General features: G+C 35.5%; 1 protein-coding gene across 2 annotated transcripts; it reads right to left on the bottom strand.

The window, feature by feature from the left end:
- Nucleotides 1-1,138: 1,138 nt before the first annotated feature.
- On the bottom strand, nucleotides 1,139-14,803 carry LOC132627176 (UDP-sugar pyrophosphorylase). 2 transcript variants are annotated; one of them, XM_060342361.1, is made up of 17 exons: nucleotides 14,514-14,803; nucleotides 13,434-13,538; nucleotides 11,724-11,840; nucleotides 10,327-10,467; nucleotides 9,992-10,091; nucleotides 9,148-9,275; nucleotides 8,997-9,068; nucleotides 8,798-8,862; nucleotides 8,278-8,338; nucleotides 8,049-8,166; nucleotides 6,657-6,781; nucleotides 5,407-5,483; nucleotides 3,850-3,955; nucleotides 3,672-3,731; nucleotides 2,739-2,819; nucleotides 1,860-2,099; nucleotides 1,139-1,670 (listed from the first exon to the last, which is right to left on the bottom strand). In XM_060342361.1, exons 1-17 carry the CDS (start codon nucleotides 14,589-14,591, stop codon nucleotides 1,503-1,505), a joined length of 1,842 nt encoding a protein of 613 aa, XP_060198344.1. In that variant the 5' UTR covers nucleotides 14,592-14,803; the 3' UTR covers nucleotides 1,139-1,502. The 2 variants fall into 2 exon arrangements, with proteins under 2 accessions (XP_060198344.1, XP_060198345.1); XM_060342362.1 differs by lacking the exon at nucleotides 14,514-14,803 and adding an exon at nucleotides 14,042-14,462.
- Nucleotides 14,804-15,244: the final 441 nt, after the last annotated feature.

Below are 15,244 nucleotides of genomic sequence, written 5' to 3'. Positions count from 1 at the left end.
TGGTATTTTCCGCATTCTCCTTTTGTCATATGAGGATCCTCTAAATTTATATGTTCTTTTCAGATAGTCATAAATAAATTTCAGTCGTTTTAACAAAAAAATATGCTTATCTTTAGCTTTAAACTTATAATTATTTTTTATAAAATTAAGTTTTAGCACTCTAAACATTTTCAACACTTGATGCTCATTAGATTCATGTGTGACTTCAACTTGAAACTCCACCAAATTCAGAGTTTTGAAACTTATAGTACTGCAAATCAATCTCAAAGTTTCTCTTTTTCATTAAATGTATTCCCTTGGAATATCGTAAGATAAAGTTTCTGTTTGGATTTCTAAATGCAATGATAATTTCATAGGTTTTGACCCTATAGGACTCTGGAAGTGATGGAGTGAAACTACGCAAAATCAGTCGAACCGCCATGAGATTCATAAAGTGAAGCAATTTACACAATATTCCCACAAAAGTAGAATATATAAAAGGGATAATTTCAAATAACTTCATTCATGTTCGATTTTGTAACAGTGATCAATTTTTATGATGTACGATATTGTTTTTGCCTTTATTTTATTTTCTTTTTAGCAATTCTTTTAACTTATGTATAACATGCAGGAAAAATATGATTTTATTAATTTGTCATTTTAATAGGAAAAATATATTCTTCTATTTAATTAATTTTGGTGCACATCTTTATTTCTGAAATCCATTTAGAATAAAAATGTAATTGCCAATATTGTGGTATGTTTAGCATAGAAGGGAACTGCAGCCAACTATATCAGTTACACATCGAGTCATCTGGAAAGGTAAAGAAATGATGAAGCTAAAGCTGTTGTAAATCGTAAATGGACATTATTCTTGTCACTTTAATAAATGGCCTCCCTGCAGCCACCTACTGGCCAGTTACTGCAACTAAAATATCAAAAATTAAACACTACTACATGCAGGAAAAATGCTCTCATTGCAGCTATTTATTAGCAAGGGACTTTTTCTTGTTCAACTTTGAAGTACCAAGTCATTCAACAATCAACAAGCCAGCCACTATTATCAAAAATATAATACTCTAATTGAAAATCACAAACTATCTTCCGTCTTCCCCTTCTAGTACATTTTCCAAAAAAAAAAAATCCCAAATGCAAAGTGTGAACAATGAATACTCCATTGAACTAGAGTGACATTTACTCAAGAGTACTTATAATAAGCGTCAACCATTTCTTTTATGCAAAAGAAGACTTCTTCTAAGTCAATCGCCACAATTTTCAAAAGGACTTGTTACTGACCAATGACCTTATTTTGTTTCCTAAACATTTCAACGTTAACAAGTTACAAATGATTGGAGGCAAAAGAACAGCCATCACCTATGGCACAATGTTACAAGAAACGCTGAAACATAAACTAAGCAACAAAATCTGCTATAAATATCCACAGCTTAGCCAAGCTTAACCTCAGAGCTCCTACAGAATTTTGGAGCTCACAATCTTCCGACTGAGAATGGAACGTGTCAACCTTATGGCGTCAAAGAATATTTCCCAGGCTCGGTATATGTTTTCTCCAATTGCTCAACCTTGTTGAATCTGAAACCCCTGATTCTTATTTCTTCTGGTATTGAAGTATCCTTATGGTCGACATTTTCAATTGTCCAACCCTTGTTCTGCACGGGACCTCCCACTTTGACCTGTTAAACATAAATAGTTATCAGTAAGTATCAAAGATCAAACTGATATTTTCATCATAAAATTTGAATTCAGGGGAGGACGAATTACGAGCATATAGAAATGGTGTATCAATTAAAAGACATAGTTGGTGTTGATACAACCCTGTAACGTCATCTAGCTAATAAATTGATCAAGGACTTGAGACATACCTCAGCACCATCAACAGCCCCTACAATGAGAGCTCCATCCAGGGAAAGATCCTCAAGGGCAATATTACTCCCCTTAATCGCCAGTGTAGACCTTTGTGAAATGGAGCAGTTTCCACTCACTTTAGCTTTTACTTCTGAGAAAGTAAGCGCCCACTTCGGCTTCCACACAACTCGAGACCATACCTCCACCTCCTGTCCGTTAAATACTTGGATAACTGGATCATCTACCTTAACACCAGCCTGTAATAAAAAGAGATATAGTGTAATTGATGCACACAACTAGATTGCCACAGGTTTAACAACTGAACTCATGAAATTGTGGTCGTGGTTATTATGAAGGGAAAGTTTCAAGAGTTGATAGTCATCTTCATTCTATCACAATTAGAAGTTTCAGTATCGAAACCTTTCCTATCTTTTTATCATAGAACAAAAGGAAAGGTGGTCTGAAAACAGTAGATTGCAGGACCAAAAATTGCTTTATTAAGGGGCGAAACAAAATGATCTTAAATAATTACCCAAGTTAATGGACATAACAGTAATCTTATGTTTGGGCTTGCTCACCACTCATTCATCATGTGACTAAGTAAAATGTTCTGATTTACTTTTCTCTGACCAGTGATGGGCAGCAATTCTTCTTTTTTAATTTCTGCTTTGTCTTTCCCCTCTATTGTCTTTTGTTGGTTTACGTGTTACTTAAAACTAGGACATAGTAAAAGCCAAAAAGACTTCTTTCAGATTCCAGCAATCTTTTCCTTGTTTTGTCTCCTATAGAGATTTGAACTACAACTGGTGTATAATTGTATCAATACCCATAGGTCAAGAAAGCAATACTCTGAAGAGGTTCAGTTTTCACTTGAATTCCCAGAAGGAAAGAAATACCTTTCTTAGAATGAGGCTGTTAGAGCGATATATGGCCATTTCTCCTGAAGTGGCACTGTGGTAGGGATTTCCTTTCGGTACCTTTCATTGTAAAGGAGACAATTAAAAAACAGTTAGAAAGTGAACCACAACAAATCACGTCAAGAGCAATAAAAAGTTAACAAACTTTAAGTTATGTTTAGTAACAACTGTCCGGAAAGACTTTTAAAAATGCCAAAGCCCAAGAAATAGAAGTCAAAACATAAGACTTAAGGACGTTAGTAAGCAATTTGAACTTTCTTAGTTGGTGAAAGAGGGGTTAGGACAGTGACAATAAACGAAGAAGGAAAAAGTAAAGTAGAAGAAATATGCCACTGCAATTTTCACCTTCAGTGTAAGTTTTAACAAAGCTTGCCAACTAAGTATAAGCTTTGATTGCATATGCAAGAAAAAGATTCAACAATGTTATCTCACAGACCACGGAAAAATGTTGCCTCCACAAACATACTTTGGTTATGATACTAAATACCTACACAGCCAAATTACAGTATCTGACAAGTATGCACAAGATCTAAATTACTAAACAAAAGAGCTTGAAGCCGAAATCATTTGAGAAAACACATGATAATGTTCTAAATTGGAATTTTTTCTAGTAACAATTTGATATAAAATTAACAGTCAAGTTATAAGAAAGAAAAAGCCAGAAGCATCAATTCTTCAGTCCAATGGCAAAATTTTCAGAAAGACGCAAAGGAAGGGTTCAAACCCAACCAGTAGGGACAAATATAATTGTTATATAAAGTCAGCATTAAATCATCAGAGGTTTTGATGAGAAGCACGAACTAGAAGTAGGGGGTGATGGATTTTGTCATGACAATCAAAATGTTAAGCCAGCCCCAATTGACATCTGCCAAATTTACTGAAACTATTTCTGCAGAAAACTGCTCATCATACCTTGGCAGCATCTTCAGGGTTGTTTTTCACAGGAGCATAAGCAAGCCAAGCATCCATCATCTGAGTCAGTGTAAGAAGAATTTTGATGTCACACACTTGGATAACTTGACAGTAGATGACTCAAAAACATATGTAACAGAATCAGAAGCCTAAAACAGTACTGATATCTTCTACTCACAGTGAATCCAACCCTAGCTGAAGGAGGTAGAGTTTTAGGATAATCTTGCATCATGCATTCAAGTCGAGTTGAGGACTTAAAAGCAGTTTTGGTAGCATCTTTGTACCTACAAAGAGATGCAAAAATCAGTCAAAAAGAGGTAAAGCAGCTTCTGAAAATGCAAAGACAGGATTTTAACAACGCATCTGCAGATTACGAGAAACATGTACAAAAATGACAACAGATTAACAAATGAATTATGATATAGGAGCTTCTAATCAATCCCTTTGATTGCAGTCTGAACAGCTTCACTCCACCTTTTCTTCTATTTCTTTGTTGAATTATTTTGTAGTTCATCGGATGTTATGTTCCAGTCTTATCAAAATGACAAATATCAATCTTCCCAGCAAATGGATCCAGAAAGATGTCGTGCAGAATATCCTGTAAACAAACTGCCAATACCAGTGTTCATCTAAGCAACATAAACCCACATGTAAGGCACAAAATACAAAAAAAGTCTCCAGGTGCTGCTCTTTCATTAGCTTATGAAATGCTAGCTGAGGATATTCAACACATTCCAGTCCCACTTCTCAGTTGCCGGCTTTGCATCAACAGCTTTAGCTTCAGTTCAATGACCAGTATTGATGAGTTAGTATCCAGTGTCTCCTCTGAAGGATAAGGAAGCTTGCTGAAAGTTCCTTTCTTCTTTGACTAGATATGTTTGTTGCTTACTGAAATCAATAAATCTCCTCCAGATCTTCAGAGGACAAAGAACCAGCCAGCTTCCGAAAGTGAAGAAGCACAACTTCTTCCAGAGAGGTTAGCTGTTCAGGAATCTGTTTGCTGTATGACATCATCTTGGTACAGTGAACAAAGCACTTGAAATCAACAAACTAAACAGTGAATATGAAGACGGAAGCGGACCGGAAACTATCATGGCATCCACAATGTTTAAGCTAGGTACTATAGCTAGAAGCCAAACAGAGACAATAACAAAGGAAAAGTATCCAAACGCCGTGACCAGTGTCTCTTCTATAGCAAATCCACCCTCTACACCACTTCCCTCACACTAGGAATTGCGATATCACATCACCCTTAACTCTACTCTCCTCGACTTCGCCATTGCTGTCTTCTGCTTCATATGATCTTAACAAACCCTTGAAATATTCGATCTCAAAACAGAGCTTTAAATCGGATTGGGAAAGCCATAAATGATATAACTCCTAGGTGATTAGATCAGAATAAACTCCTATTTTCTGTACATTGTAATGTCTTAGAAGCAAGAAAACATATTGGATATAAAGCATCCGAAGCTGATCAGTATTTTTATATTTCATGACAATGAAATTCAGCTCATTTGCAATTTGTTTTCTCATTCCTAGCAACATATTAAATTCAGTTGTTCATTCCTTTACATATTTTTGTCGTGGAAAATTTCCTGGAGTTACAGCAAATAGTCAATACTCAATAAGAAGAAAACCAGCATATGTTTTCAAAGGAACAACAAGCGACATGACACCACAGCATCGAACATACAATTAAAGTCTTAAATGTAAAGACATAAGAGTAGATTTTTACTTAGGGTTAACGAACTCCTTTATCACACCTCCTGTTTTTGTGAGCTCCTCAAGGTATGGGCCAATTTCAAAGATCAACTGCATTGCAATGTCAACAGCCATAGGTGAGCAATAAATCACTTTTCTACTTGAAAGTAACCAAACTAGGAAAGTTGTCCTACAGAGGAACTTGGCCGTTACGACACAATTTGCATGACTAGTCCAGCTTACATCCTCCAAACTAAATTGTAACTACATGCTCAAAAGATTATAGACCAGTGTCACGAAGAAGGGGCATATAATATATTTCCAATAAGCTCTACAGTTAAAGAAGATGGCCATCTTTCTTAATGCATTGGCATCTACAATTTTTCACGTGTTTCCTTAAATATGCTTCCCGGAATAAAATGCATTTTCTTTATAAAATCTACATTCATATAATCTAGCAACATATTAGAATGTTATCCTTAGTTCCTTTACTGAAATCAGTTTGCAAGTTAAATCAAGTCTGCCAACGTAGCAAAGCAATAATAGAGAAATTAAGCTTCTAGAAGTTCAGTGTAGGTAAAGAACAAAGAGACTTTACCATCTTCTAGTATTAAAAAGTCTTTGAAAAATATCTTAAGACCAATGATTCAGGTGAAATTATGTTTTGAACTAGGATGGTAGAAGAGTCTCATCACCAAACATTGTTTCAACGATTAATGACACAATCCCACACTGATGAATCAAGCCACTGCCTTAGATAAAAGTTAGGCTTCAACCAAGTATGAAGCTGATTTTAAATTTTAAAAACATTATTTTTTGCTCTTTCCTAAGAAGAAGTCAGCCAACTTATCTGGTTCTTAGGGGAACCTTTCCCACTTTATTTTTGCTTGGTTTCTTACGTACAGGAATATGGATCCCAACTTTTACGCAACCATTCTTGAGGTTTGCATATAAATTGTAAACTATGGAGCACAAAAAGAATCAAATACGAAATGCCTTTATATGCTGAAGGATCAAAGGGGAAGGAAGTAGATCCAGCTGTCAATTTGTCCACTTAGAGGTAATTAGGAGTTTTGTCATCCAAACTCAAAGAATGGAGGTTTCCTTGATAGTTGTAACCACAGGGATCCATGCATTATGGGCCAAAATTTCCAAGAACTTGGGGATGTCTGGGTTATCATACAAAGTGGTGAAACAATTTTATATGAAAAATAATACAGCATATAATGAGCCATTAATGGCAAGAAAGAAAAGAAGACAATCCAGCATATGACTAACACATACTTGATTTATATTTCCAGGAAAAGGTGAATAGCCCGTTTCAGAATTGACATCGCCATCAGAATATCCAGAAGCTCTAAGCAATGGATCGAGCTGGTTGTATTCCACATTAATCACCATCATTCGCCCTAGAAAGGATTTTTCAATTGATGTAATTGTCAGATAAAAACACAAAAAGCCCCAATTGATATAATTGTCAGATAGAAACACAAAAAGCCCACATAAATTTTCTCACATGGTACTCCTACCATGTTCAACATCAATTCTTTTCGCAGTACTAACCTAAGCATGAAAGAATATTGGAACCTGAATCCCAGAGAATTATTGCTGATGGAGAATTATCACAAATGAAACAGAAAAGACTCCAAAATAAACATTAACATACACATTAAAAGAGTTAGATGTCACCCTTGTTAGAAAACATAATTTCTGTGCTTAATGAGTTACTCTTGATAGGGCAGAACCAGCCCAACTTTTTTTTGAGCACAAAGGTTTGTGCTAGGATACAATACAGAAACAGATTAAAAAGTCCCCCTTTACAGTGGATTCCATCTATGCAATATCCTATCCCTGTAGTGTGTCAATAAATCTATCATGCTATTTTTATCTTTGACATCCTGCAGGTTACACCAAAAGAAACGACTCAACTACTCAGAAGATATTTCCAGTCAGAGGGGCTTTGGGTTAGTTCAGCTATAGGGGGAACATTATCCGAAGTGGCTTGACCTACTATAAAACTATTGCTACAGACCTGGCCAAGTGGCCCACCTGCACCCATAGATGTATGTAAAAAATGATATCAGCAACCAGGTATCTTTCTTCTAAAAGGCATGTCGTCCACAAATTTCTCAGGGCTATTATCTTAAATAAAAGTCTCATCTTCACCTTGTTAAATTCCATTGAGAGATCCATAATTTTGAAGAATCTCTATAAGTATAGCACATCTGAAGTATGTATATCAGGCACAGAAAGCAAACACACATGAAACAGACAGATCCTGATATTCCTCGTCTCCAAGTTACCTTCACAAAAGATCAGCTTAAATGCTGTAGGAAGTTTATAGACAACCAACTAAACAGAGCATAACCAACTAGTAGTGGTAGGACAGAAGTATCCTAGTATTTACGACCTGTTAAAGTTCTGGCTATAGATTTAGCCACCAACTCTGCGAGTTTCAGCTGACGAAAGCAGGAAACTGCCCATGGCTTAGAACACTCTTTAGATGAAATATTTTCTGCCACTATATTATAGTTGTCACAAACAACCGAACAACAAAGAAGCTCATACTATGACCCCATGCTTTCTTTTCTTTTAAGCATTTATTACTTATTTTCTGACCTTTCCCCTGAGCCACTACAAGATGCAAAGGTAGATGTACGTTACTCATCTACTCACCATCTTTATGAGTAAGCTTGGTAATGCCGCCAATGGCTTCTTTTGCTTTCCGAGGAACAGCGAGAGAATTGACATGGTATTTTTTCGTGGCACTGACACCTAGTCCTGCTGGAATTGCCTGAAAGACAATGAAATGTACAGATTGATAAAATTGGCCTAACATACATGAGCAGAATACAGAACAATTCAAAAAACAAAAGAACAAAAAAGAAAAAGGCATCCAACAAACCTTGAAAAGTAAACCATTGGTGTCTTGGAAAAAGAGGACCCATCTTAAGCCTGCATCATGCCTAGATTGCACAAAATTTGGACCATCAAAATCACAGAAATACGTTTAACTCTCTCTCTCTCTTTTTAAGTAAAATATGCACCTGTTAAATAATCAATACAAACTAGATGCACTAGTGATCTAGATACAGGCTATATTAAAAGGTTTTACATTAGCTTTTGTTTCCAGAAAACGATGGGAAAAAAGACTTGAAAGTATGAATTTCATTTTTTGACTTCAAAGATGGATACACTACAAGGTAAGGTCCAGGAAAATAATGATAATGGTAAAAGATTTCAGTTCAAGTTATAAAGCAAGGGACTGAGACAAAAAGGCATCCATCTTTCTCTAACGATTAACTTTTATGTAGGCTAAAAGGGGCTGGTTCATTGGTTCATCCAAAATCACATCAAAGTGGATGAAAATGGCAGAAAAGAAAGAAAAAGTTTAAACAAAAGGGGAAGAAGGAGTGAAAACATACCAAACTTTAAGAAGGCCACTTGAGTAAAGAAGTGAGTGGACATCGCCATGGCCATGAGGTTTTGTCTGATAAAGCAGAGGCACGAGTGAAAATCAAATAAATAGAGGCACTTTCAGCTAAGAAGTTACTGATATCAATTGAATACAAGAATACTCATATCTTTAAATCTTCAAAGAGTATTAAGCATGGAATTATCCACCTGAATTTTATATTTATTATGGGGGTCCAGAGCAAGGTGTGCTTCATTATCATCTAAACAAGCAACTTTTTCCTACAAAAGAATCAAGAAATATATAAGTTCCGGTACTATGACTAAATTCTTCAACAGCTTCTTGAGATCAGTTGCTCACCTGCTTAAGCAGTTTCACTTGTGTGGGTTTCATTCCAAAAAAAGAGTTTTTTTCTAAGAGCTCCAAAGTACGTAAATGTGTATCATCTGATGTCATAATAGCAAAAGGAATGTCCGCTTGACAGTCGCCTAATTACAAGGAAACGGTTAGTTGCAAAGAAAGTCCCACATGTTTATTGTATTGAGGATATGTATCTTTTTTTTTTTTTGATGAAGTAATTGATTCTATTCAAGGCATCCAGAAGATATGTATCACTTTTAGGTACCTCGAATCATGATACTTTCGCAGGTACCTCTAGGCAAAAAGATATTCGTTTCAGCTAATTCTTTTTAGCTTGTATGTATTTTTGGCTAAGCCTAGGAAGATAATTCTTAACACCGTTTTATCCATAAGAAACATTTATTTTGTTTCTACTGCTACTACAACAATGCCTCAATCCCAAGCTAGTTTGGGCCGGCTATATGAACCCTCTCTATCCAACAACTTTGTGCATAGGATATAAGGTTTAAATTGTTCTCTATACTTTCTAAAAGGTTTCTAAATAATCAAAATTTTGGCAACTCACAAATAGAAACACTGGCCAATAAATCTTGGAAACAGCTTCATAAATCTTAAGCTTGTGACTGGATTCCCTAGCTCAACCCCTCCCAACCTCCTTAAAATTGAGTCCCTAACATAACAGTCAAGGGAGAGATACCTCACAGAACCTGGGATTGCTACCTTCAATAATTTCAGTTTACTTGGCTAATGGTGTCATAAAAAATTGGGAATCAAGAAGCAGTTTAACAGAATATTAGTCCCTAATGGAACAAATTTACAAATCATAACATGCACGTCTACCAACCTCCAGCAAGGCTGCAACTGGCTTCTTGTAAAGCAAGAATAGATTCAATATAATGTTGTAAGAAGCATGTTACCGTAGTTGTTTCTCTAGGAAGGGCCACCTGCAAATAGTTAGAACGAATTGTCACGGAACTCAATCTTATGCAGCCAGACATCCTAAGATTAATACATGGTGAAATGACAGACGACAACTATTAATCAAGTTGCAAAAGATTCTGCGTATTATACCTAATGAAGGCAAAAATCAAAACAAGTTCTAGACCAACCAACCAAAAGAAATCTTTGAGAGGCAAAAAAGGTCAAAGATGCTCCACATGAAAGTTTTATGTGCTCTACCTTTATCCCATTGTACCCAAGACGTTCTCCAAGGCCTCCAGCAACAAGAACAAATGCAGCCTTCCGTGCTGCTTTGATGCCAGCCTCCTCAAATTGAACAAAATTATCATCACCATAGGTCAGAACCTCTCCTGATGGAACCTGCAAAAGTTTAATTTCATCTTAGAATGCATCATTGATCTAGAGCAGAGCATCAATGTGTTCTAAATTTAAGTGCATGTTACATAAGTATTAATAAGGTGATCCATTATTTTCCGAATTTTCCAAGGTAATCAAGAGGAGCGAGCAAGAAAATATAGTCAAAATCTGACCACATTGAACATCAGATATCACATTTCACAAGAAACAAAAGGAAATGTGTTGCTACTTTATCCACAATGCTAAAGAACATCAAAATGGTTTCTGATAAGAACCCAAGGCTGTTCAAAGAACCATAAGTAGATGGTCTTCATACAAGCTACAACAAGTATGCTGAGAGGAAAATTAAGTCCAAAAGACTTGATAATCATAAACCACGTCCACTAATTGAATTGAATTTCTTAGATTACACCAAATAAGACCAAATGGCCAGTTATATGGTTAGTCCTAAAACACCAGAAACTACTGTAGTATGCCACTGCACCAAAGGTCATTGTACAGAACAACTATAGCTGTGTATTTTTTTGATTGGACGATAACTTTTCTTATTGCTTCAACAACACTAAGTCGTCCAAACAAGCTCCTCCACTTGTGGGAATTCACTGGGTATGTTGTTGTTGTAACACTAAGTCATCCAAACAAGCTCCTCCATCTGATCTCTTCTGTAAATACCATAGTAATAATGCAACATACAACGTACTAATTTAAGACACCTGCAGGGGTGTAGGAAAGTTGGGCTTCCCATGAGTTTAGTCGGACAGCACTTTCATTACTCCTTGGTTCTTGTTTTCCAACTTATGTTCCAAAGAGTGATTCCATAATAAGTGACGTCACATAGAACCTCATTCACATTAATAATTCGATCGATTTAGAGCCTGCACTGATGGAAGATGTGCCAAGTGCAAATAAGCTATCAAGCACAACATGAAAGTTACAAAATCATAGTCTCGAGGAACTGGCAGGGATTTTTAAATGGCTTGACACTCTGTCTAGACAATAAATCACTGTAGAAGTACCATATTCAACAGATTTGCGAAAAATGGCCTTTTCTTTTATAAGCAGCACGTGCACTAATTTACTGACATAAAAACCCAACTAAACTTTAAGACATTCACCCAATCCAATAACTAAGATAAAAACACAAGTTGAGTTTCTGTGTGCTGCTTGATGAAAGAAGTTATAGTTAAAGTTACTTTCTACGGAAAGATAATTAACGAAATAAGTTTTGCTGAAAAGTAACACAGGATTCAGTTACTTACGGAAGGTGAAAACCCATCATACGGGTTTTTCCCGGTCTTTGAATCAGCTAAAAGATCCCTAGCTGTGTTAATGTATGCTGACAACCCCCCAGGATAACTTGAATTAAGTTTGGCAATCTGAAAAAACCATAAAAATAACACTTTAAGTGTTCATAAATACTACATTTAAAGTAGGAAGTGGATACAAGCATAAAAGACTTGGAAACAAGCCCAATTGGAAATAATAATATTTCTGGCACTACAACACTGCCAACAAAAACAGCCGTACAATATTCAATAATGACAACAAACTCCAAATTTTAGCTACTTTAGTTTGAATGATTAAGCAAGAAGAAATACTTCACATAAATTGTCATCTAACTACAAAAGACAAACAAGATCAAGTTTTTATTTTCCAAACTGCAAACTACAACCTTAAGGTCCTTATCACATCCCGAAATTCACCATGTAAGTCACCACAACTAACTAATAGGAGATCGGAATTGCCAAATTTACCTCTCTACTATTGGATATTGTCTACATTTACCCTCCATTATGCTATTAGGCCAAAAGTATCCCTACCGTTATACTATCCGACTGAATTTACCCCTACCTCTAGCAAACTTTGAAAATTACCCCAATCCTAATGGTACCACACTTCTAGTTGCATATTTGTTCTCAATCCTTGCATTCATAAATTTGACAGCTCATTTATTAATTTTGATAAAAGTGGATCACCTCTTTTTTTTCTTCTTAACTGATGACCAAAAAAATATGAAATTTTAATATCAGTGCAAATTTAACTCGCCAAATTAAGATCATTGATCCTCAAAATTTTTGCGGAACAGAAATTTTGTGTTGAAATATACAAGCATCTGTCCAAAAAAGGGCCACCTGACAACTATGACTTAGTTACTTTATTCAGTTGTCTTAACTGGAGAGAGTGGAGATCATTGATCGGGATTGGTTTGAGTATTCACTGATCTCAAATAAGCATTCTTTTGAACCATGCCATATTGGACCTATCTATGGACCTTGGAGAGAGGACTTCTGTTTAAAACACATTTGATATGTTGCCAGTAATCTGAAATCCACCTGCAATACTGACCACCAACATAAACTCTGCTTTGGGTTTATTGGTTCTTCAGTATTAATATTCCCACTCAAACTATTGAGAATGAAATCCGTTCTATGATTTCTTTCTTTGGGGGTAAATTTCATATTCGACAATACAAAAGTGAAGTCGAGAACGGAGATATATAATTATGTGGCTGTGATTATTTGGTTTTGTTTTTTCAAAAGGAAAAAAAAAATATTATTGTCAAGTTCATCAGTCTAACCAGTTTATACATGCATAAGTTATACCATGGCAACACCAAAATCCAATTTATTAAAACAAATGTACAACAAACAACAACATACCCAGTGTAATCCCACAGGTGGGGTCTGGGGAGGGTAGGATGTACGCAGACCGTACCCCAACCTTTGCGGGGTAGAGAGGCTGTTTCCGATAGACCCTTGGCTCAAAATAAAATAAGATAGTAAAATAGCAAGATACAAAACAAATGCAGCAACAGATAGTAATATAAGTAATACACATTATAGAATAAGAAACTACGCGATAACTAAATACTACTACTAAATAAAATAAGAAAGCAACATAGCAAGATACAAAAAAATGCAGAATTAAAAATGTACCTGGCGAAAAGGAAAAAAAAGAACCGAACAGACCTGATCAAAGAAGGCTTGCTTCTCATTATCATCAACTCCAGGCTCCGACCAATGCTGAAACAAGTGACTTTGCCCCATCTCTACCAACATCTTCGCTAACTCTACCTAAAATCACACACACACACACACACACATCAATCTCAATTCAATTCCACACACACACAAAACAATACAAATTCAACTACACAAGAGTTTAACTTTCACACACACACAAAAAAAAAAAAAAAAAAAAAAAGGGCAGCCCGGTGCACTAAGCTCCCGCTATGCGCAGGGTCCGGGGAAGGGCCGGACCACAAGGGTCTATTGTGGTGAAAGTTTAACTTTCACACAGTGACAACAAAATTATGGAAACTAGCCTGTTTGAAATTGCATTGATATTTAGCCAGTCATTGTACAAAGTTAAATCCTTTCTACAAAATATACTCCTTCCCAGTGGCAGACAGGATTTTCACTGAGGAGGTTCGAAAAAATAAAAATGTAGTGACTGGAATTTGAACTTGGAACCTCAAGGTGAATTTTGAACACCCTAAACCACTGAACCAACCACTTCTCTTGTGTTTAAGGTATTCAAAATCTATATATGTACATAAAAAATAAAATAAAAATACCTTACACATACTGCATCATCTTTTGCCGAGGATGTTCGGGTGAACACCGTCGGCGGGCCCTAGATCCGCCCCTGCTCCCTCTGTTTCAATTTGTTTTGACTTGGCACGGAGTTTAAGAAAATAAAGAAACTTTTAAATCTTGTGGGTCTTAAATTAAAGATAGGTAGAAGGTACCAAAATGTCCTTTGTCATGTGGAATTGGAATAAAAGAGTTGCAAAAAAAAAAAAAAACATTCATTTTTAAACGGATGAAAAAGGAAAGTAGGACAAACAAATTGAAATAGAGTATAAGGATTAGCCTCATCTTCGCCAATTCTACCTAAAATCTCTCTCTCACACACATTAATCTCAATTCAATTCCACAGTGAGAATAGAATTAAGGTAATTCACATGTTTAGAATGTGTTGTGGCACTGATCCTGAGACAGTCAATTGTACAAAGCTGTATACTTTATACAAAAACATGTAAATACCTGTTGAGGCGAGAGAAAAGAGAGGTTCTTGTGTAAATTGGGAGCAATGGAAGCCCAATCATCGGCCGTCGATGTCATGCTTTTTGTGTAATCTCACGAGAATGAATTGAATGTACCAAAATAGAGACAGATCTAATGGTGACAATGTTAGTTACCTGATAGGGATGGGACACTGTAAAGGTGTTTTTCTTTTATACGACAACTACCTAGTGTACTTATTTTATTTTATTGGGATTGTGTAATCTCATGAGAATGTTCTGACATTTCAGCAGATCGGAGAAAACATAAAAGAAAGAAAAAAGAGTTTCCTGGAAGATAGAATTCTTTTACTAAGATTAAGACATTTAAATATTAAAATGCATAACTGATAAATGGAAAGATAAAAGAATGTCAAGGAAGATTGATTTTTTAATTAAGATTAAGATGTTTAAATTTAAAATAACTGACAAACGGGAAAAAGAAGATGTCATGGAAGATCCATTTTTTTAATTAAAATTTAAAACATATAAATTTGACTACTAATTTAAATATTAAAATGTATAACCGACAAATGGAAAGAAAAAAAAATATCATGGAAAATCTATTTTTTTTTAATTAAGATTAAGACATTTAAATATGACTACTTATTTACATATTAAAATGTGTAACCTGCAAATGGGTTGCAAATGTCTTGATAGTGGATTAAGTTTGGTCTTCCCCATCAATTTAATCTCATTTTCTATTTTTAAAAA

The sequence above is a fragment of the Lycium barbarum genome, chromosome 2 (assembly GCF_019175385.1).
Source record: "Lycium barbarum isolate Lr01 chromosome 2, ASM1917538v2, whole genome shotgun sequence".
NCBI classification, from domain to species: Eukaryota; Viridiplantae; Streptophyta; class Magnoliopsida; order Solanales; family Solanaceae; genus Lycium; species Lycium barbarum.
The sequence above is the reverse complement of the archived record's forward strand: the minus strand, read 5'-3'. Positions and strand labels throughout refer to the sequence as shown.

Bases quoted from the DNA above. Each gene is read 5' to 3' on its own strand.
- LOC132627176 (XM_060342361.1), bottom strand. From the start codon at position 14,591: ATGACATCGACGGCCGATGATTGGGCTTCCATTGCTCCCAATTTACAC. The intron at 13,539-14,513 runs GTATTTACATGT...GTGTGATTTTAG, and splicing joins CTTTTCTCTCGCCTCAACAG to GTAGAGTTAGCGAAGATGTT. The intron at 2,820-3,671 runs GTATGATGAGCA...TTACAATGAAAG, and splicing joins ACCCTGAAGATGCTGCCAAG to GTACCGAAAGGAAATCCCTA.